General features: G+C 38.6%; 2 protein-coding genes across 2 annotated transcripts; both read right to left on the bottom strand.

The window, feature by feature from the left end:
- Nucleotides 1–3,519: 3,519 nt before the first annotated feature.
- On the bottom strand, nt 3,520–4,458 carry LOC113904784 (olfactory receptor 51F1-like). Its single transcript, XM_027561874.1, has one exon. It carries the CDS (start codon nt 4,456–4,458, stop codon nt 3,520–3,522), a length of 939 nt encoding a protein of 312 aa, XP_027417675.1.
- Nucleotides 4,459–21,498: 17,040 nt separating this feature from the next.
- Nucleotides 21,499–22,434, bottom strand: LOC113904960 (olfactory receptor 51F1-like). The gene has a single exon (XM_027562019.1). It carries the CDS (start codon nt 22,432–22,434, stop codon nt 21,499–21,501), a length of 936 nt encoding a protein of 311 aa, XP_027417820.1.
- Nucleotides 22,435–22,907: the final 473 nt, after the last annotated feature.

The raw sequence follows: 22,907 nt of genomic DNA, 5'->3' as shown, positions 1-22,907 counted from the left end.
GGTAACAGTAACCCTGTATATGAGACAGCAAAATAGACACTGATGTATAGAACAGTCTTTTGGAGTCTGTGGGAGAGGGAGAGGGTGGGATGATTTGGGAGAATGGCATTGAAATACATATAATATCATATATGGAATGAGTCGCCAGTCCAGGTTTGATGCACGATACTGGATGCTTGGGGCTGGTGTACTGGGACGACCCAGAGGGATGGTATGGGGAGGGAGGAGGATTCAGGATGGGGAACATATGTATACCTGTGGCAGATTCATTTTGATATATGGCAAAACCAATATAATATTGTAAAGTTAAATAAATAAAATAAAATAAAAAAGAATGCTTCATAAAAGAGGTAGAATTTGAATACAATGTAGATAAAAACCAAAGAGGAATGAATGTGATATTGTAGAGTGGGAAGTAGTAAGATTCAATGTGGAGTTAACCTCTTACATCAGCAGAATGGTGAGAATTCGAATTCAAGCTATTTAGAATCCTGGCCAATGAAGTAGATAAACAAGCAACTTATTTCGAGGCTGAGGGATGTCAACTAGATCCATCCTTCTGCAGGAAAAATTTTAATTTTTTCCATAAATTGATCAAATTGGAATTACTGGACAGAATTGGAAAAAGGGAAAGACAGAGAACACAACAGATGTACATAAATGAAAGAATCAGGGCATACGTAAGGTACAGAAAAACACAATGAAACAATGTTATGCCTTCACATTCACATAGCTCTCTTTTTTTTTCCCTTGTCAGCTTATTTTCTTTCTACCTGTGACCTAGGGAATGAGCTACTCTGATCTACAAGATTCTCCTCAGTATCTTTTAAAAGCAGCCTCCTTGAAGTACTGAATTTTATTAGAATGCTAATTTAGTAAATTTACCTCAAGTCCACTCTGCATCTAAGCAAAGCACAAGCCAACCTCCTTTACTGATTTACAGTAAATAGCATGTATATGTGAGACGGAAATGGCAACCCACTCCAGTATTCTTGCCTAGAGAATCCCATGGACAGAGGAGCCTGGTGGGCTGCTGTCCATAGGGTTGCACAGAGTCAGACACGACTGAAGTGAGTTAGCATGCATGCATGCATTGGAGAAGGAAATGGCAACTCACTCCAGTATTCTTGCTTGGAGAATCCCAGGGACAGAGGAAACTTGTGGGCTGCCATCTATGGGGTCGCACAGAGTTGGACACGACTGAAGTGACTTAGCAGCAGCAGCAGCAGCAGCAGCATGTATATGTAGTATCTTAGATAATTTGTAGATCAATACACTCAAGCTAAATAAAATTATCCAAGTTTCTGCTTGCACCTCATAAAATCTCCCAATATATTTCTCCCTTCCCATCATCTTGTGTGTGTGTGTGTGTGTGTGTGTGTGCGCACACGTTCAGGTCCAGCCAGAAGTATCCCAAAGAGATATAAAATCTTTTCTTTAGCAGGTTTAGCTAGGATTACACTTTATAATGCTGTAGTCCTTTGGGCATCTCAAAGTGAAAGTTCCTCAACTTTAACATTTTTGTGTGTTCTATATTTTTGAAGTTCTATGCAGGAAACAGGCATGTAGAACTCTCAGAACAAAAATCCCCTATGTATACAATTCAGGAAGAACAATGGAATTTCTAAACCAAATCTGTAAATCAATTCTTCTTAAAATAATATTGTTTAAGCAAAAGATGTTCTTTAAGCAACTAATGAAAATCTTGTAACCTAAATTCACTTGGAAGAATCTGATTGAGGGAAAAAATCAGAAGGAAAGAGAAGGAAATATTTTGTGTTTTCATATTCTTTGATGCTGTGCCTAGATAGGACCTATGAATTTAAAATTCAGGAGAGTATTCTTCCATGAAGAGTGAAATGGTGACACAATACCTCTTACATTGTTCCACAGAATTGCTTCCAGAATACTCTTCTCCATTTACCTTTGGAAACATTTTCAGCTTAGAAGGCAGCACAAATAAGGGGTATAATTTTGTATTAGCAACTATTGCAACACTTCATACATTATTTTATAACTTTTTTGTCTCTATAATTATTTCACACATTAGATTTTAAGGGCATTGTCTTTTAATTTCTATTGCTTTTCACAAAGCCAAATGTAAGACAGACCCCAGTCTCTGGTGTGCTGGCAAACTGAAATCCTAGGAAAAAAGAAACGAAACTCATTTTCAGTACTTACCAATGCCGTAGTATCAATGGTGATTCTAGCTGTCAATGTGGCATCATTAATGCGGAGTTGAGAAGAGATGCACACTATGGCTTCGGGCAAACTAGTGTGAGTTGGCTCCAGCTCACAGCTTCCCCCAGTGTTTCTGGGATTCATGGCTCATCCCTCCTATCTTGGACCACTTTTTCAACAGCAATTATATTGATGGGTCTCCCATCAGGTTTCCATCTCCCTTTTCCTCCGTATTTTTCAACCATTTTGTGCAACTGAGTTTTAAGTTTCTCTCCATCTCTTAAATTGATATTGTCATCATGCATCTCTTTTCAGGAACCAAACTTTTTAAGTCCAGCTGTGTATCACCATTTATATCCAAAAAATTATGAATTCTTTACTTTGGTTCTTTGACTAAGAGAGTCATGTAGGCCCTTCATGGCATTTTGTGAATCCTCTGACATTCTATGGAAAATAATATGAGTTCTTTTATATGTGACTGTTCTCTGCAAAAAGGTTGACGGATTTCCTTAGGTTTCAAAAGGACCTTTGAACACAAGAAAGTTAACAAATTCTACCTCAAAGGTCCTTACATGCCACTTCATGATGTCTCCAGTTCTCTAAATTGCTGTAATGAATTAGCTAATGTCCCTAATCCTTGCAGATTTTCTATTGGTTGTTCAGTACTAGATAATGACCTGTGGCTTGCATGCCATGGCATATCTATTTCTACTTTTTGTACTATTAATTATGAATAAAGACTAAAAGCTAAAATATACTGCTAGAAATTCATTAAAGTATTTTAAATGCATGACACACAGATGTGAAGACCCAGTTCCTTCTTCTGATCTTGTGACATTTTTGTCGTTGCTTTGGGAAGAGTACACAATACGTGTGTGAAGAACACAGTATCTAAGATACAAAAAGCATGAATTCAAGCCTCAGTCCTGCTCTGTTAGATGTCTTGCCTTTGATGGCCTAAATGTCTTTGTCTATTTCTTCACCTCTAAAATCTAATTAATCATTTCAATGAGCAGTTTTGAAGAATAAGTAGTATATATTAAATGTAGTTAATAGAATGCCTAGTATAAAATGGACAATAAATGTTAGTTACTATAGGCATTACTTAAATTATGTCATTATTATTATTTTTCTGCTTCTATTATTGGACTGTAAATCCCTTAAGGTATATTATATATGTATTTTATGACTGAAAACTCAAAAATGCTTACCAAATATTTGTGGAACAAAGGGAAAGATTAGAAAAAAAAATGTCCAAAAGACAGTAACCTACCAGAACTGCTTTTCTACAGTGAAAGCCACTTCTATCATGATTTTCTCAAACTTAATTATCTCTGTCTATTTCATAAGAAGAAGACTGAGTATAGCCTTGCGAATCTGCTTTGTTTTTACACTGTAGATGATGGGGTTGAGCACAGGAGGAAAAAGCAGGTACATATTGGCCATCATTGAATGGACCACTTTGGGGGCTGATCGCCCATAACGATGCACCAATGACAAGCTAATCATGGGGATGTAGAAAATAGAAACTGCTCCAAGGTGGGAGACACAGGTGCTAAAAACTATGTGTTGTTCTTGAGGGGAGGAAATACTGAGAACAGAGTGAATGATCAAGATATAAGACAGGACAATGCATGGCGTATCTACTCCTGTGGTCAGGATGAGATCAATTAATCCACAGATGCTATTGGCCTGAGTATCTGAACATGCTAATTTAATCACATCTGGATGATAGCAGTAGGAGTGGGAAAGCACATTCCCGCCACAAAAATTGAGGGGCTTAAGAAGCAAAAGTAGTAGTACAGTTAATACTACAGTGCGTATAACCATCAAGAGACCCATCTGAATGATTCTATAATTAGTGAGAATGCTAGTGTACCTCAGAGGATCACAGATGGCCACACAGCGGTCAAAGGCCATAGCCACCAGCACCCCAGATTCTGTGCAGGTAAACCCATGAAGAAAAAACATCTGGATAATGCACATATCTAGACTGATTTCGTTTGCATCAAACCAGAGGATACCTAATGTGGTTGACATTGTAGAAACAGTCAAACCCAAGTCAGCAGCTGACAGCATGGACAGGAAATAGTACATGGGCTTGTGGAGACTCTGCTGGGTGATGATGACAAACAGGATCATGCTGTTCCCAGAAAGGGCAGTGGCATAAAGACAGCAGAAGGGAATGGAGATCCAAGCATGGGCAAACTCTAGGCCAGGAATTCCAGTCAACAAGAAAGTTGGAAATTTAGATGTTGAATTACCTAAGATTTCCATGTTTTCCTGGACTGGTAGCATTTATCTTCACAATGCACACATCCTATAGAAATAATACATTATATTGTTACATGAAGATATCTAGATAAATGTTCTCTTGGTTAGGAGAGTTATCTAAGGTCATGTGTAAGTGATTATTTATATTATATATATATATATATATATATATATATATATAACAGAGTTTGATTTATAGCTTTCACTGTAGATATATATAAAACATATTTATTCTTAAATTTAAGAAAATACATCCAAACAATTCCATACATTTTGATAATAATTATTTTCTATATTGATAGAATTTTTAGCTCCATCATATTATAAGATTAAATGGATAGAGAGTTAAGAAAAATCAATACATTGAATACATTCAATTTTGAATATCTTATGTAAGAAATGACAAAGAGAAATTCAGCTAAAGATGTTGAGTCTGCTGTGCCCAAGTAGGCATGACTTTCCAGGCAAACATTTCCAGGTTTTTGCTAGTAATACATGTTTGGAAGCACAGGAGTGCCTGTTAATCCAGTGTCATGTTAGTTCAGTAGTGTGGATGATACCTTCAGGGAGGAGATTTCTATGAGAGAAAACCAATAAAGATGGAATTTGATAGAAGTTATTGGAAAGGACTATATAGGCTAAAGCAAGATGAGGCTGGATAGCCTTCCTGGAACCACTAAAACCAAGAGAGTCTAGTGTCATGTCTGGGTGTTACATGAACAATAGTACTGAACTGCTTGAGTGGGTCTTCTAAGGATCAAAAATGTCAAGTGCTGCTGAGAACACATGAATGACTCTAAGAAAAAAACAACCACAACAACAAAAAAAACTAGCTGAAATCCAGCAATAAAAGCTGAGAATCTGCCACAGTGGCTTGGGGAATAAATGGAAAAGTCCTGGAGTCATGGTATACATTACTTTTGGAAACTTGTCAGTAAAAGCAAGGAGAAAAATAAGCCATGACTAAGGGTGACCATAAGGTGGGTGGAGGATATTTGTAATATAGGAAAAAGAACTGAGCATATGTATAAACTAAAGTTAAAAATGTTACATAGTGAGAGATTAAAACTATAGAATGACAGGAGTTAATTGGCATAGAAAATTCCCTAAGGAAACAGTGTGTGTCTATTTGCGATTCTGTGGACTGTAGCCCGCCAGACTCCTCTGTCCATAGAATTTTCCAGGCAAGAATGCTGGAGTGGGTTGCTAGTTCCTACTCCAGCGGATCTTCCTGACTCAGGGATCGAACCCACAATGCCTGCATCTCCTGAATCGGCAGGTAGATTCTTTATAACTGTGGAGATTGAATATAAAGCATGACAGTATTGGGTTGGCCAAAAAGTTCCTTTGGGTCTTCTGTAAGCTGTTATGGAAAAAACACGGAATTAATTTTTTTGCCAACCAAATAATTAGCCCTCACAAAGATGAGGATCAGCACATCCACTGACACTAGAGGGTAGGTGCAAGTGGATACGTTGGTGTAAGGCTCTGGGGGACATATATCATCCAGTGCTACTAGTTTTTGTTTTGTTCCACAATTTTTAAAATTGTGGTCAAATACAACTAAATTTCACTGCAGATGGTAATTGCAGCCATGAAATTAAAAAACACTTGCTCCTTGGGAGAAAAGTTATGACCAACCTAGACAGCATATTAAAAAGCAGAGACATTACTTTGTCAACGAAGGTCCGTCTAGTCAAGACTATGGTTTTTTCAGTAGTCATGTATGGACTGAGAGTTGGACTATAAAGAAAGCTGAGCGCTGAAGAATTGATGCTTTTGAACTGTGGTGTTGGAGAAGACTCTTGAGAGTCCCTTGGACTGCAAGGAGATCCAACTAGTCCATCCTAAAGGAGATCAGTCCTGGGTGTTCATTGGAAGGACTGATGTTGAAGCTGAAACTCCAATACTTTGGCCCCCTGATGTGAAGAGATGACTCATTTGAAAAGACCCTGATGTTGGGAAAGATTGAGGGCAGCAGGAGAAGGGGATGACAGAGGATGAGATGGTTGGATGGCATCACCGACTCAATGGACATGAGTTTGGGTAAACTCTTGGAGTTGGTGATGGACAGGGAGACTTGGCATGCTGCGGTTCATGGGTTTGCAAATAGTCAGTCACGACTGACGGGATGAACTGAACTGAACAACTAACATAAAATGTACCATTCTAATGGTTTTAAAGTGTGCATTTCAGTGGACTTAAATGCATTCATAATGCCGTGCAACCATCACTATCATCCATCTCCATAACTGTTTCATCTTGTAAAACTGAAACTCTATATCCATTAAACAATAACTCCTCAGTCTCCCCTTTTCCCAGTCCCTGGCAACCACCATTCTATTTTCTGTCTCTGTGATTTTGATTGCTTTAAGTGTCTCATATAAGGGAATCATACAATATTTTTTCTTTTGTGACTGGCTTATCTTCACTAGAAATAATGTCCTCAAGTTTCATCCATGTTTCAGCATATGTTAGAATTTTGTTTCTTATTAACCAGTGCTTATTTTTTTTTTCTTACCTGACTTATCAGGAGGAAATTACTACTCTTCAGGGAGTATTAGGTAATGAATATTGGTTTGAGTATACAATCGTGTCGTGTCCACTCAGTCGTGTCCAAGTCTTTGTGACCCCATGGACCGTAGCCTACCAGGCTCCTCTGTCCATGGGATTTTCCAGGCAATAGAACTGGAGTGGATTGCCATTTTCTTCTCCAGTGGATTTTCCTGACCCAGGTCTCCAGCATTGTAGACAGATGCTTTTACCGTCTGAGCCACCAATAGACTTTTTCAATAGACACTCAAGAAATAGAAAGGGCAACTTAAAAATGTTATGAATTTTTGTTCAATTGTAATTTAAAAAATAAGTTTAAAGTAATAAATTTCCACTGTCAAAATAAATTCTAGGAAAACTTAAAATCAAAGAATAACAATATTAGTTATTATAACATTAATATTTCTCAATCAAGCATTAAAAATTATTAGATAAAACTTACTTCCTAAAAGTGAATTCCCTGCAACAAGTATATGTGTTGCTATTCCCTTTATGCTAGTTTTCTATAGTTTCCTTTAATTGCCAGTTCTCAAGATAGCATTCAATCTGAGAAAATCATCATCATAATATTTGACTATAAAGTAGAAAAATCTCAATTGTCTGTGTTATATGGATTTCTGAGGACAGGGTAAAACCTAATGTTATCTGACTTTTTTGTAGGCTCATTTGAACAATTGTAAATAGAACACAGAGTGACAAAGCATAAAATCAATACAACAAACACCTTTCTCTAGCTTCTTACCAGCTTTATGGGGAAAAACAAGCCTTCTCTGTCTTTATCAGCAGAGAGTGAACAAGTTACAGCTCTGGAGCCATTGATTTTATAGTAAAGTGGAATTTAATTGTGGAGCCATTGGTAAAATGTGAATATCCCTGGGGCTGCATATATAGAAAAGCAGAAATCCTTCTATCTCCATCTATTAATATAATATAGTGCTGTGTAATCTCAGAAGGGTTTTAGCTACTAAGTTGAGTGACCAGTGGTCCACAGAGACAATATTGCAAAGCAAAATAAACGAAATCATCCATATAAAAGGAAAGCTTAGGCATTGTTCTAGGCACTGGGGAATAGAGAGATACACGTTACTATGTCTAGATTATCAGTATGCTAGAAAAATAAGAAAGCAAATCGATTTTCACTGGAACAATTATGAAGACAATGAAGAGAGAAGAAAACATGTACTTCAGTCTCCAAGCCTCTGTCTTTTCACTACCATATTGATCCATAGGGATGATGATATATCCGTTCTCAAATCCATCTCTCTCAAGCTACTCACTTGCTTTTGCCCAATAAATGGGTTACTTTCTGGTATGTTCAGTTCAGTCAGTCATGTCCGACTCTTTGTGACGCCATAGACTGCAGCATGACAGGCCTCTGTCCATCACCAACTCTCGGAGTTTTCTCAAACTCACGTTCTTTGAGTGGGTGATGCCATCCAACCATCTCATCCTCTGTCATCCCCTTCTCCTCCTGCCCTCAAACTTTGCCAACATCACGATCTCTTCAAATGAGTCAGCTCTTCGCTTCAGGTGGCCAAAGTATTGGAGTTTCAGCTTCAACATCAGTCCTTCCAATGAATATTCAGGACTGATTTCCTTTAGGATGGACTGGTTGGATCTCCTTGCAGTCCAAGGGACTCTCAAGAGTCTTCTCCAACACCACAGTTCAAAAGCATCAATTCTTTGGTGCTCAGCCTTCCTTATAGTCCAACTCTCACATCCATACATGACTACTGGAAAAACTTGACTAGATGGACCTTTGTTGGCAAAGTAATGTCTCTGCTTTTTAATATGCTGTCTATGTTGGTCATTTCTTTTCTTCCAAGTAGTAAGCATCTTTTAATTTCATGGTTGTGGTCACCATCTGCAGTAATTTTGAGGCTTCCACAAATAAAGCCTGCCACTGTTTCCCCATCTATTTGCCATGAAGTGATGGGACCAGATTCCATGATCTTAGTTTTCTGAATGTGAGTTTTAAGCCAACTTTCTCACTCTTCTCTTTCACTTTCATCAAGAGGCTCTTTAGTTTTTCTTTGCTTTCTGCCATAAGGGTAATGTCATCTGCATATCTGAGGTTATTGATATTTCTCCCAGCAATCTTGATTCCAGTTTGTGCTTCATCTGCATATAAGTTAAATAAGCAGGGTGACAATATACAGCCTTGACATACTCCTTTCCCTATTTGGAACCTGTCTGTTGTTCCATGTCCAGTTCTAACTGTTGCTTCCTGACCTGCATACAGATTTCTCAAGAAGAAGGTCAGATGGTCTGGTATTCCCATCTCTTTAAGGATTTTCCAGAGTTTGTGGTGATCCACACAGTCGAAGACTTTGGCATAGTCAAAGCAGAAGTAGATGTTTTTGTGAGACTCTTACTTTTTTGATGATCCAACGGATGTTGGCAGTTTGATCTCTGGTTCCTCTGTCTTTTCTAAATCCAGCTTGAACATCTGGAAGTTCACAGTTCACATACTGTTGAAGTCTGACTTGGAGAATTTTGTATTTTATGTTAATTGGGTCCAATTTTGCTAGTGGCTGAGGTCACTTTGGGTAAATGATTAGTCTTCATGTGTATGTGTTCTTGCTGTCTTACTTGCCATTTTCCTGTGGTACTCAGTGTAAGGATCTAGACTCTGGAGAGAATTTGTCATCCTTGTCACTGTGGCCAGTTGAGCAATGGACACAGACTACTGTATGGACCTAGAAATTCTAGATCCATAGGAAAGGTGAAAATTCACACCCAGATATCATGTATCTCATTTATAGAGAAGCCTCACAACAATAGAGGGCATCTTGTTTGCCTGCTGCTGCTGCTGCTAAGTTGCTTCAGTTGTGTCCAACTGTATGTGACCCCTGAAATGGCTCCCCCATCCCTGGAATTCTCCAGGCAAGAACACTGAGTGGGTTGCCATTTCCTTCTCCAATGCATGAAAGTGAAAAGTGAAAGTGAAGTTGCTCAGTCGTGTCTGACTCTTCATGATCCCATGGACTGCAGCCCTCCAGGCTCCTCCATCCATGGGTTTTTCCAGGCAAGAGTACTGGAGTGGGGTGCCATCGGCTTCTCTGCTTGTTTGCCTAGATAGCAATAAATCCAATAATGTGTTCTCATGTAGCTATTTTTCTTTAATGCATATTTGGCTATTATTCCTTGTGTAAGAACTTTTAATGGCAGAAACTGTGAGGGGGATTTAATTCAAGCACTGTAATTCTTCCTGGAACTACCACCCCCACTCCATACCCCAAGTGTCTGGACTGATACTTCAACAACAGAAATGAACCAAATTAATGTTTGAAATCTAATGTCAGTGTTAAGAATGAAAAGTCCACCACTATTGAATTCCAATAGTTTAGAATCTAACTAGGTTCTCCATCTACATCCTTTTGTGAAGACAGATTATGAAATAATAAAATAGTCTCTGATTGCCCCTTCTTTCTTGAGCCTTTGTGTAATTATCTGATTTTGACTGTGGGTAGGATTTATACTTTCTTTTAGCCAGTAGAATGTGGCAGAGATAGTGGGGCATGACTCCTGTGCTGATGTCACATAGGATCTAGCTTTAATAAAATAAGCTGCCAAGTTGTGCAGGCCCACACTCAAAGAACTGAGGGTTGTCTCCAGCCAGCAACCAACTAGAAACTCAGTGCTGCCTTCTCTAGCCAACAGCTAGCAAGAAACACAGTTCCTCAATCCAACAGACTGTGAGGAACTAACTGAATTCTGCCAACAGCTACATGATCTTGAAAGAATATTTTTCTCCAGTGGATCCTCAAAAGAGACCCTGGCCCTGACAACCTCTTGCTTACAGCCTTGCAGAGGACTCAGCTCTGCTGTGCCCAGACTGTGGACTTACAGAAACTATGAGATAAACACTTCTAAGCTACTGCATTTGTGGTAAATTGTTATGAAGTGATAAATAACTTCTATTTAAAAGCTAAAAATAAAATCTGCTTTGGTTGTTCTTTGTTTTACTATCTCTGATTGCCAGTGAATGTAAAAACACTAAAACACAGGGTGACATTTACTTCTGCCCTGAGTGATATGCCACGAGTCTTTATTGAGGCTTTGATGTTATTGAAAACAAAGATTGTGCATTTTATCCTTTGTGAATCATCTAAAGCAAGCTGAACACAACTGCATAACCATAGGAAGAAAGTAACAATACACTGAATCATAAATAATATTTTAATAGAAAGATAATATTCATTCAGCAAATTATGCATTTCATGAGCATACTGCTTGCTCATTGATCTATCACATGCAACTGACACCCAGCCAATAATATGGAATAGAGGCTACGGAGTTTTTTTCTTTTCTGTAAAGACTGCATAGTAAATATTTTAGGCTTTTACTGGTCATACAGTTTTCTGTAGTAACTACTTAATTTTGATGTTGTATGATCCAGCCATTGAACATACTGAATGGGCATGGCGGTTTTCAAATCAAACTTTATTCGTAAATCAAATGGCAGGCAGATTAGACAGGCAAGTCATACTTTGCCAATCCTGATATACAGCCTTACTGGATAACCTCTAGTACTCCAGCTCCAGCCCACCCCATTAACTATCCCCTTATACCAAAAGTAACTACTATCTTGACTTTCAACATCCTAGATTAGTTTTGCTCATAATTTTCATCTATAATATAATGAAATATAAATATATACATTGAATAATACAGTATGTATGCTTTTATTTTGGAGAAGGAAATGGCAGCCCACTCCAGGATTCTTGCCTAGAGAATTCCGTGGACAGAGGAGCCTGGTAGGCTGCTGTCCATAGGGTCGCACAGTGTCAGACACGACTGAAGCCACTTAGCATGCATGCATGCATTGGAGAAGGAAATGGCAACCCACTCCAGTTTTCTTGCCTGGAGAATCCCAGGGACAAAGAAGCCTGGTGGCTGCTGTCTATGGGGTCGCACAGAATCAGACACAACTGAAGTGACTTAGCAGCAGCAGCAGCATACTTTTATTTCTGGCTCATTTCACATTATCTTTAAGAGATTTTTCAACATTCAGTTCAGTTCAGTCACTCAGTCATGAGCGACTCTTTGCAATGCCATGAATTGCAGCATGCCAGGCCTCCCTGTCCATCACCAACTCCCAGAGTTCACCCAAACTCATATCCATCGAGTTGTTGATGCCATCTAGCCATCTCATCCTCTGTCATCCCCTTCTCCTCCTGCCCCCAATCCCTCCCAGCATCAGAGTCTTTTCCAATGAGTCAACTCTTTGTATGAGATGGCCAAAGTATTGGAGTTTCAGCTTTAGCATCAGTCCTTCCAAAGAACACCCAGGGCTTATCTCCTTTAGAATGGACTGGTTGGATCTCCTTGCAGTCCAAAGGACTCTCAAGAGTCTTCTCCAACACCACAGTTCAAAAGCATCAATTCTTTAGTGCTCAGCTTTCTTCACAGTCCAAATTTCTCATCCATACATGACTACTGGAAAAACCATAGCCTTGACTAGACAAACCTTTGTTGGCAAAGTAATGTCTCTGCTTTTGAGTATGCTATCTAGGTTGGTCATAACTTTTCTTCCAAGGAGTAAGCATCTTTTAATCTCATGGCTGCAGTCACCATCTGCAGTGATTTTGGAGCCCCCAGAAATAAAGTCTGACACTGTTTCCACTGTTTCCCCATCTATTTCCCATGAAGTGATGGGACAGGATGCCATGATCATTTTCTGAATGTTGAGCTTTAAGCCAACTTTTTCACTCTCCTCTTTCACTTTCATCAAGAGGTTTTTTTAGTTCCTCTTCACTTTCTGCCATAAGGGTGGTGTCATCTGCATATCTGAGGTTATTGATATTTCTCCCGGCAATCTTGATTCCAGCTTGTGTTTCTTCCAGCCCAGCATTTCTCATGACGTACTCTGCATAGAAGTTAAATAAGCAAGGTGACAATATACAGCCTTGATGTACTTCTTTTCCTATTTGAAACCAGTCTGTTGTTCCATGTCCAGTTCTAACTGTTGCTTCCTCACTTGCATATAGGTTTCTCAAGAGGCAGTCAGGTGGTCTGGTATTCCCATCTCTTTCAGAATTCCCACAGTTCATTGTGATCCACACAGTCAAAGGCTTTGGCATAGTCAATAAAGCAGAAATAGATGTTTTTTCTGGAACTGTCTTGCTTTATAGATGATCCAGCAGATGTTGGCAATTTGATCTCTGGTTCCTCTGCCTTTTCTAAAACCTGCTTGAACATCTGGAAGTTCATGGTTCACATATTGCTGAAGCCTTGCTTGGAGAATTTTGAGCATTACTTTACACTAGTGTGTGAGATGAGTGCAATTGTGCAGTAGTTTGAGCACTCTTTTGCATTTCCTTTTTTTGGGATTGGAATGAAAACTGACCTTTTCCAGTCCTGTGGCCACTGTTGAGTTTTCCAAATTTGCTGGCATATTGAGTGCAGCCCTTTCACAGCATCATCTTTCAGGATTTGAAATAGCTCAACTGGAATTCCATCACCTCTAAGAGCTTTGTTTGTAGTGATGCTTTCTTTTGTTTTGTTTTACTTCTTAATTCATTCTGATCATAGCAGTGAAAACATTTTATTTTTATTTATTTTTTAAAAATATGAATTTATTTATTTTAATTGGAGGTTACTTAATTTACAATATTGTATTGCTTTTTCCATACATCAACATGCTTTCTAAAGCCCACTTGACTTCACATTCCAGGATGTCTGGCTCTAGGTCAGTGATCACACCATCGTGATTATCTTGCTTGTGAGGCTCTTTTTTGTACAGTTCTTCTGTGTATTCTTGCCACCTCTTCTTAATATCTTCTGCTTCTTTAGGTCCATACCATTTCTGTCCTTTATTGTGTCCATCTTTGCATGAAATGTTCCCTTGGTATCTCTAATTTTCTTGAAGAGATCTCTAGTCTTTCCCATTCTGTTGTTTTCCTCTATTTCTTTGCATTGATGGCTGAGCAAGGCTTTCTTATCTCTCCTTGCTATTCTTTGGAACTCTGCATTCAGATGCTTATATCTTTCCTTTTCTCCTTTGCTTTTCGCTTCTCTTCTTTTCACAGCTATTTGTAAGGCCTTCTCAGACAGCCATTTTGCTTGTTTGCATTTCTTTTCCATGGGGATGGTCTTCATCCCTGTTTCCTGTACAATGTCATGAACCTCCGTCCATAGTTCATCAGGCACTCTATCAGATCTAGTCCCTTAAATCTATTTCTCACTTCCACTGTATAATCATAAGGAATTTGATTTAGGTCATACCTGAATGGTCTAGTGGTTTTCCCTACTTTGTTCAATTTCAGTCTGAACTTGGCAATAAGGAGTTCATGATCTGAGCTACAGTCAGCTCCTGGTCTTGTTTTTGCTGACTGTATAGAGCTTCTCCATCTTTGACTGCAAAAAATATAATCAATCTGATTTTGGTGTTGACCATCTGGTGATGTCCATGTGTAGAGTTTTCTCTTGTGTTATTGGAAGATGGTGTTTGCTATGACCAGTGCATTCTCTTGGCAAAACTCTATTAGCCTTTGCCATGCTTCATTCCGTATTCCAAGGCCAAATTTGCCTGTTACTCTAGGTGTTTCTTGACGTCCTACTTTTGCATTCCAGTCCCCTATAATGAAAAGGACATCTTTTTTGGATGTTAGTTCTAAAAGGTCTTATAGGTCTTCATAGAACCATTCAACATCAGCTTCTTCAGCGTTACTGGTTGGGGCATAGACTTGGATTACTGTGATATTGAATGGTTTGCCTTGGAAATGAACAGAGATCATTCTGTCATTTTTTGAGATTGCATCCAAGTACTGCATTTCAGGCTCTTTTGTTGACCATGAAGGCTACTCCATTTCTTCCAGGGGATTCCTGCTCACAGTGTTGGAATTGTTCATTCTTTTCAATTCTTATAATTGTATGAACATACTCAAAATTATCAGTTTTTATTTCACTGGACACTTTCATTGTGTTCAGGTTTTGGTTATAAAAACGATGCTGCTATGAAGACTATTATGTCTTTCAAGCATGCTTATATACATTTTTGTTGGTTATATTCTACAAGTATAATTTCTAGGTCACTTTGAGATGCTACCTTTTTTTTTTTTAATTAACTTATTTTACTTGGAGGCTAATTACTTTATAATATTGTGGTGGTTTTTGCCATACATTGACAAATTGTATCATACATTGACATTGAATCAGCCACAGGTGTACATGTGTCCCCCCATTCCAAACTCCCCTCCCACCTCCATCCCCATGCCATCTCTCTGGGTCGTCCCAGTGCACCAGCTTTGAGTGCCCTGTTTCATGCATCAAACTTGGACTGGTCATCTATTCCACATATCATAATATACATGTTTCAATGCTGTTCTCTCAAATCATCCCATCCTCACTTTCTCCCACATAGTCCAAAAATCTGTTTTTATAACTGTGTCTCATTAACTGTCTTGCACATAGGGCTGTCATCACCATCTTTCTAAATTCCATATATATGTGTGTGTGCAATATACTGTATTGGTGTTTTTCTTTCTGACTTACTTCACGCTGTAAAATTAGGCTTCAGTTTTATCCACCTCATTAGAACTGACTCAAATGTGTTCTTTTTAATAGCTGAGTAATATTCCATCGTGCATATGTACCATTCTTATCCATTCATCTGCTGATGGACATGTAGGTTGCTTCCATGTCCTAGCTATGTAAACAGTGCTGCAATGAACATTGGGGTACATGTGTCTCTTTCAATTCTGGATTCCTTGGTGTGTATGTCCAGCAAGGGGATTGCTGGGCCATACGGCAGTTCTATTTCCAGTTTTTTAAGGAATCTCCACACTGTTCTCCATAGTGGCTGTACTAGTTTGCATTCCCACCAACAGTGTAAGAGTGTTCCCTTTTCATCACACTCTCTCCAGTATCTATTGTTTAGCTACGTCAGATATCTTTTCATGTGTTTAAGCACTTTGCTACAGATAAGCCTGTTTGCAGGACACAGGGATAGAGACACAGACATAGAGAATGGACATGTGGACACAACAAGGGACAGAGAGTGAGAGGAATTGGGAGAGATGGATCGACATACACTACCGTGTGTAAAATAGATAGCAAGTGTGAAGCTCCTGTACAGCACAAGGGGCTCAGCTTGGTGCTCTCTGATGACCCAGATGGGTGGAATGGGGGAGGGGTGCTGGGAGGGAGGTCCAAGAGGGAAGGGATATATGTAGACATATAACTGATTCACTTCATTGAACAGCAGAAAGTAGTACAACATTGTAAAGCAATTATACTCCAATAAAATAAAATGTAAACCCTCCCCCAAAGCACTTTTCATCTAGTTTCTTATGAAGTGTTCATTCCAAACTTTTTTCCATTTTTCTATTGGCTTGTTTGATTTTTCTTATCAATTTTATAGAGTTATTTATATATCCTCTTCTTAATATTCATTTTCTTGAAAGTATGTTTTGATGGATGGAATTTCCCATTTTAATTTAGAGCAAACTTTTTTGCTTTATATTTAGTGCCTTATATGTTAAAGAAATAGTGGTTTCTATTCCAACAACTTAAATATACTTCACAGTGTTATCTATAGGAACTTTATTATTTTACTGTTTGCATTTACATCTATAATTTATTTGGAAGAGATTTTTGTTTAAGGTATGAGGTGGAGGTGATGCTTATTTTCTTTATAGGAATATAAAATTAACCTAGCAACTTTCATTGAAGAGACCCATCTTTTCTCCACTGTTATATGGCTCCATATAGAGTGTCCATATATGTAGTGTATAAGTTTTGGATTCTTTTCTGCTTTAATACTACATTTGTCTAATTCTGGGAAAAAATCACATTGTCATAATTATTGTAGCTTTGTAACAGTTCTGTTATTGAATAGAGTAAAACAACTTTATTTCTAAAAAATTATTGTGACATTAGAATAACTAGTTAATACACACACACACACACACACCAATCTACACAGGAATTCTGAGGTTTCAGTGGGATTACACTGGACAATCCCGGGGAGAATGTTTCACAAGACTTTACTGAATTATTCAGTCCATGAATATGATTTATACCTCCATTTACTTGGTTTCTTTAGTTTCAATGCTGTTTTATAGTTTTCAGAGTAGAAGCATTTTATACCTTTGTGAAATTTATTCTTAAATATGTGGTTTTTCATGTATTTTAAACAGTAATCCTTTAAATCTACTCTTACGGTTGTTGGTGGAAAAGATGAAAAATATTCTTTCTGTGGTGACATACCATAAATCTTATTTGTTGATTCATTTCAGTCTTCTACTTAATCTATAAGGCTTTCAATAAATAATAGTATTTACTTTTCTTCTTTCCTTTCCATTTATTCTCTCTGTGTGTGTTACTTCCCTTTGGGTGCCTGGATTGGCTGGGTTCTTCTTTGCGGTGTTGAATAAAATTGGTTTTATAAAACTCATTAGGAAGTGTTCCTTATTTTCCTGTTCTCTCAAAGAGTTTGTGTAGTTGGAGCCTATAGTTTGGAAATTAAAGCAAATTGTTCTGTGCTTTCTTTCTGTCCGTCTCCCTTCCTACTGTCCTTCTCTTCCTTCCTTTTTCTCTCTCCCTGCGTTCCTTTCTTCATTTTGTCTATCTTTCTTCCCTTCTACTTTTATGTCTTTGTGTTGGTTTGTACATATGAATATAATGTATTTGATAATTATGGGATTATTGAGCCTTTTTTCTCTTTTATTACTATTCAAAACTGTGAGTTTTAGATATTTTCACATCTTATCTGAATTTTCAAAAAAATTGGTACCCTGGTTTTAAAAATTGTTTTCTTTTACATCTTCAAAAGTGTCTGCTGAATTAGTAATGATGTCATTTCTTCATTCCTAATTTTGATTTTTTATGCATTTCCTCAACTATAATTGATAATTCTTTCAAGTCAAGTTTACTAGTCTTTCTAATGAGTTAACGTTTGTCTTTTTAATCTTATTTATTAGTTAATAGTTTTTAAACAAATCTTTTTGCACTAACATTTATTACTTTATCTCATTTTTTTTTCCTGGGGGAGGGGAAGATGTGTTCTTTACTTATTTTTCTAAATTCTGGAGGTAAATACTTAACTAACTTGTTTTCAGAGTTTCTTTTATTTCCTATTAGACTCATTTTTTGGGCTTCCAAGAGAGTTCCAGAAAAACACCTATTTCTGCTTTATTGACTATGCAAAAGCCTTTGTGTGGATCACAATAAACTGTGGAAAATTCTGAAAGAGATGGGATTACCAGTCCACCTGATCTGCCTCTTGAGAAATTTGTATGCAGGTCAGGAAGCAACAGTTAGAACTGGACATGGAACAACAGACTGGTTCCAAATAGGAAAAGGAGTACGTCAAGGCTGTATATTGTCATCCTGCTTATTTAACTTCTCTTCAGAGTACATCATGAGAAACGCTGGACTGGAAGAAACACAAGCTGGAATCAAGATTGCCGGGAGAAATATCAATAACCTCAGATATGCAGATGACAGCACCCTTATGGCAGAAAGTGAAGAGGAACTCAAAAGCCTCTTGATGAAAGTGAGAGTGGAGAGTGAAAAAGTTGGCTTAAAGCTCAACATTCAGAAAACGAAGATCATGGCATCTGGTCCCATCACTTCATGGGAAATAGATGGGGAAACAGTGGAAACAGTGGCAGACTTTATTTTTCTGGGCTCCAAAAACACTGCAGATGGTGACTGCAGCCATGAAATTAAAAGATGCTTACTCCTTGGAAAGAAAGTTATGACCAACCTAGATAGCATATTCAAGAGCAGAGACATTACTTGGCCAACAAAGGTTCGTCTAGTCAAGGCTATGGTTTTTCCTGTGGTCATGTATGGATGTGAGAGTTGGACTGTGAAGAAGGCTGAGCACCAAAGAATTGATGCTTTTGAACTGTGGTGTTGGAGAAGACTCTAGAGAGTCCCTTGGACTGCAAGGAGATCCAACCATTCCATTCTGAAGGAGATCAGCCCTGGGATTTCTTTGGAAGGAATGATGCTAAAGCTGAAATTCCAGTACTTTGGCCACCTCATGTGAAGAGTTGACTCATTGGAAAAGACTCTGATGCTGGGAGGGATGGAGGCAGGAGGAGAAGGGGAGGACAGAGGATGAGATGGCTGGATGGCATCACTGACTCAATGGACGTGAGTCTGGGTGAACTCCGGGAGTTGGTGATGGACAGGGAAGCCTGCCGTGCTGCGATTTATGGGATCACAAACAATCGGATACGACTGAGCAACTGATCTGATCTGATTTGAGTGGTAAAGCATCCGTCTACCAATGCAGGAGATGCAGGTTTGATCTCTGGGTCAGGAAAATCCCCTAGAGAAGGAAATGGCAACCCACTGCAGTGTTCTTGGCTGGGAAATCCCATGGACAGAGGAGCCTAGTGGGCTATAAAGGCCATGGGGTTACAAAATAGTCAGACATGACAGTGACTAAGTAACAAACATTCATTTTCTACTAAAATTTCTCTCTAAGCCCAGTTTTAGCTTTATCTCTATTTTTCATTTGTTGGAGAAGAAAATGGCAAGAAGAGGAAATATATAAAGACTTTATAACAGAAGAAAAACAAACAAAAGTGTAAGACTTTATTTGTGGAGGGTGGAAGTAGGGTAAGGCATAATAGAAGCTGCAAGGTGGTGACAGAGGCACAATTGTATGTACATAATTAATATTACAACTTTACTAACATCATTTTTCTACCATTGTTCAGTTTTACTAACTTTCAGGGGAAAATAACAAAGGAAACAATTAATACTGTTTACAAAAAGCTCAAATGCTATTAAACTCCTAAATCCAGTCACCTTAAGATGTAAATATTTCTACAAGATATGAAATAAGGCACACAATATCTTTCCTTCAGTGCATTATTTCATACTCTTTACCCAATTCTAATCCTTCTTTCGTATGTCTTGAGGCTTGCCTGGTGTCTCAAACGGTAAAGAATCTGCCTGCAATTCAGGCGATGAGTTCAATCCCTGGGTCAGGAAAATTCCTCTGGAGAAGAGAATGCTTACCCACTCCAGTATTCTTGCCTGGAGAATTCCATGGACAGAGGAGCCTGGCAAGCTAATCTTATGTCAGAAGATTTTTGTGAGGGAATAAAAGGTATGTGCTTTTGAACTGTGGTGTTGGAGAAGACTCTTGAGAGTCCCTTGGACTGCAAGGAGATCCAACCTGTCCATCCTAAAGGAGATCAGTCCTGGGTATTCATTGGAGGGACTGATGTTGAAGCTGAAACTCCAATACTTTGGCCACCTGATGCAGAGAGCTGACTCATTTGAAAAGACCCTGATGCTGGGAAAGATTGAGGGCAAGAGGAGAAGGGGACAACAGAGGATGATATGGTTGGATGGCATCACCGACACAATGAACATGGGGTTTGGGTGGACTCCGGGAGTTGGTGATGGACAGGGAGGCCTGGCGTGCTGTGGTTCATGGGATCGCAAAGAGTTGGACATGACTAAGCCACTGAACTGAACTGAAAGGTGATGTATAATATTGTCAGCAGAGACAGGAAAGCACTAAATTTTACTACCGTTTCTGTTTTTTCCCTTGTGTGTCAGTTGCTCAGTCATGTCCAACTCTTTGTGATCCCTTGGAGTGTAGTGCTCCAGACTCCAAAACCCATGGGATTTCCCAAGCAAGAATACTGGAGTGAGTTGCCATTTCCTTCTCCATGGGATCCTCCCTCTTAGAGTCTTGTAATCTTCATTATCTACCCTTGAGTACCCAAGAATTAGAGCTGGTGCTAGAAAGTTTAGAATTCAAGTTCAGCAATAGTAGATCATAATGCCAGAACTATAGAATCCCTATGTATAAACCAGGACAAAAAATACATTTATATGACATTAAGGGATTGAAGGTTAACATTTCTTAGATTCCCTCAAATCAGAAGAATAAAGAGATAATTTTTTTTTCCAGGGAATCATGGATTTTTTAAAAAGAGAATCTAATAAAACTTCCAATTCCAGTTGATTGTTCTTCAAGCTTTCATACTGTCACTTTACCAGGCACAAAGGTTATTTTATAACCTCACATATAACCTCTCTTACTCCTTTCACCATCTCACGCATCCCTTACTCCAGCTATAGTAACCATGTACAATCCTTGGTGTATCAGGCTATGTCACATTTCATTGACTTCAGAGACCTGTGCCCTGGGCCTGGAAGATCCTTACGTTTTCACATGTTACATATTATTCTTAGTTCAAGTAGTTAGCTCTTCAAACAATTCTTTGAGTCTGCAATTTGATCTAGATATTTTCTTCAGTGTCATATAGCCTTCTGGATATAATTCTTTGGTAACACTCCTATTCACTGCCATTATTATATATATTTAACTTTATGTCCCTGACACTAGACTATATAAACTAGACTATAGAGGACAAGGATGTTTCTTATATAAACTTGTATTACCACCACTAAGGAAAAGTGTAATGTTACTCACAATAAAATGTTGAAGGAAGGGAGGAAGAAAGTAAGGTTATTTCTATCTAGGACATTGCATGATCAGACTTGCTACTTTGTGTTTGGAAATAGTTGGTAGAAAGCTTTACGGATTTGTTTGGTCTTCACACTATATATAATAGGGTTCAGCACTGGGGGAAATAGAAAATGGAGATTTGACATCAGTGTATGGACATATGGAGGAGCACTATGCCCAAACCGATGTACCAAAGCCAAGATGACCCAGGGGATGTAGAAGATGGCAACAGCCCCAATGTGAGAGATGCAAGTGCCAAAAGCCTTTCGCCTTTCCTCTGGGGAGGCGATGCTAAGGATGGACTTGATGATCAGCATGTAGGAGAGGAAAATGCAGGGAATATCTATACCTGAGGTCAGAATGAGAGCAACTAAACCACAGATACTGTTGACCTTGATACTTGAGCAAGAACACTTAATCACATCAGGGTGGTAGCAATAGGAGTGAGAAAGCACATTAGGACCACAGAAGGATAACCTCTTAAGGAGCAGGAGCAAGGGCATCAGGTTGACCAGCATTCGTACAAAAATTACCACACCAGCTTTGATGATTCTAGAGTTGATTAGAATCATAGCATATCTTAGGGGGTTGCGGATGGCAACAAAGCGGTCAAAAGCCATGGCCAAAAGCACAGAAGATTCCATGAGGGTGAATCCATGCAGAAAGAACATCTGCAGAATGCAAGCATCCAGGCTGATGACCCTGGCATTGAACCAGAGGACACCAAGTGTTGTGGGAAGAGAGGAAATAGTTATGCCAATGTCGGTGGTGGAGAGCATGGACAGGAAGTAGTACATGGGCTCCTGGAGGCTGGAGTTTGTGATCACTACATATAGGACGGTGGTATTCCCCAAAAGGGCAATCACACAAAGGCAGCAAAAGGGGATAGAAAACCAGATGTGAAAATCTTCTAGCCCTGGAACTCCAGTCAAGAAGAAAGTTGGGGAAGTGGCATTACCAATTGACAGCATGGTGGCCTAAGTGAAATGGTATTCTTCACTTAGTTCCTGCAATGATACATTTCATTGAGTCGAAACTACTGTCTGTCAGATATTCTGATAATTGTTCTAATTATTATACCTCATGTAGTCCCTACAGAGTTAGAAGTAGCTTTTATCTATTATCTTTATTTTACAGATAAATTTCAGCTAGATTAAATTAACCCATTAAACAAGTAAAAGACAGTGTGACTCAAACTTGTCATTTTTCCTAACTGTCATACTTAGCATATGCTATGAACAGCAGGACTGAAGCTAGGGTGAGGCAAGTAAGACATTTGCCTTGGGAATGGAATATAAGGATGGTGCTAAAAAAAAACAACTCACAGCAATTGGATAGATACCATTTTTATGCAATATTTAAAAAAGTCAAAATCAATGCAAAAATATCCATGACAAACAGAACATCAAAATTCTGAACCAGAGCTGTGTCAAACCACACTGGA

The sequence above is a fragment of the Bos indicus x Bos taurus genome, chromosome 15 (assembly GCF_003369695.1).
Source record: "Bos indicus x Bos taurus breed Angus x Brahman F1 hybrid chromosome 15, Bos_hybrid_MaternalHap_v2.0, whole genome shotgun sequence".
NCBI lineage: Eukaryota > Metazoa > Chordata > Mammalia > Artiodactyla > Bovidae > Bos > Bos indicus x Bos taurus.
This window is presented reverse-complemented; position numbering and strand designations above follow the sequence as displayed.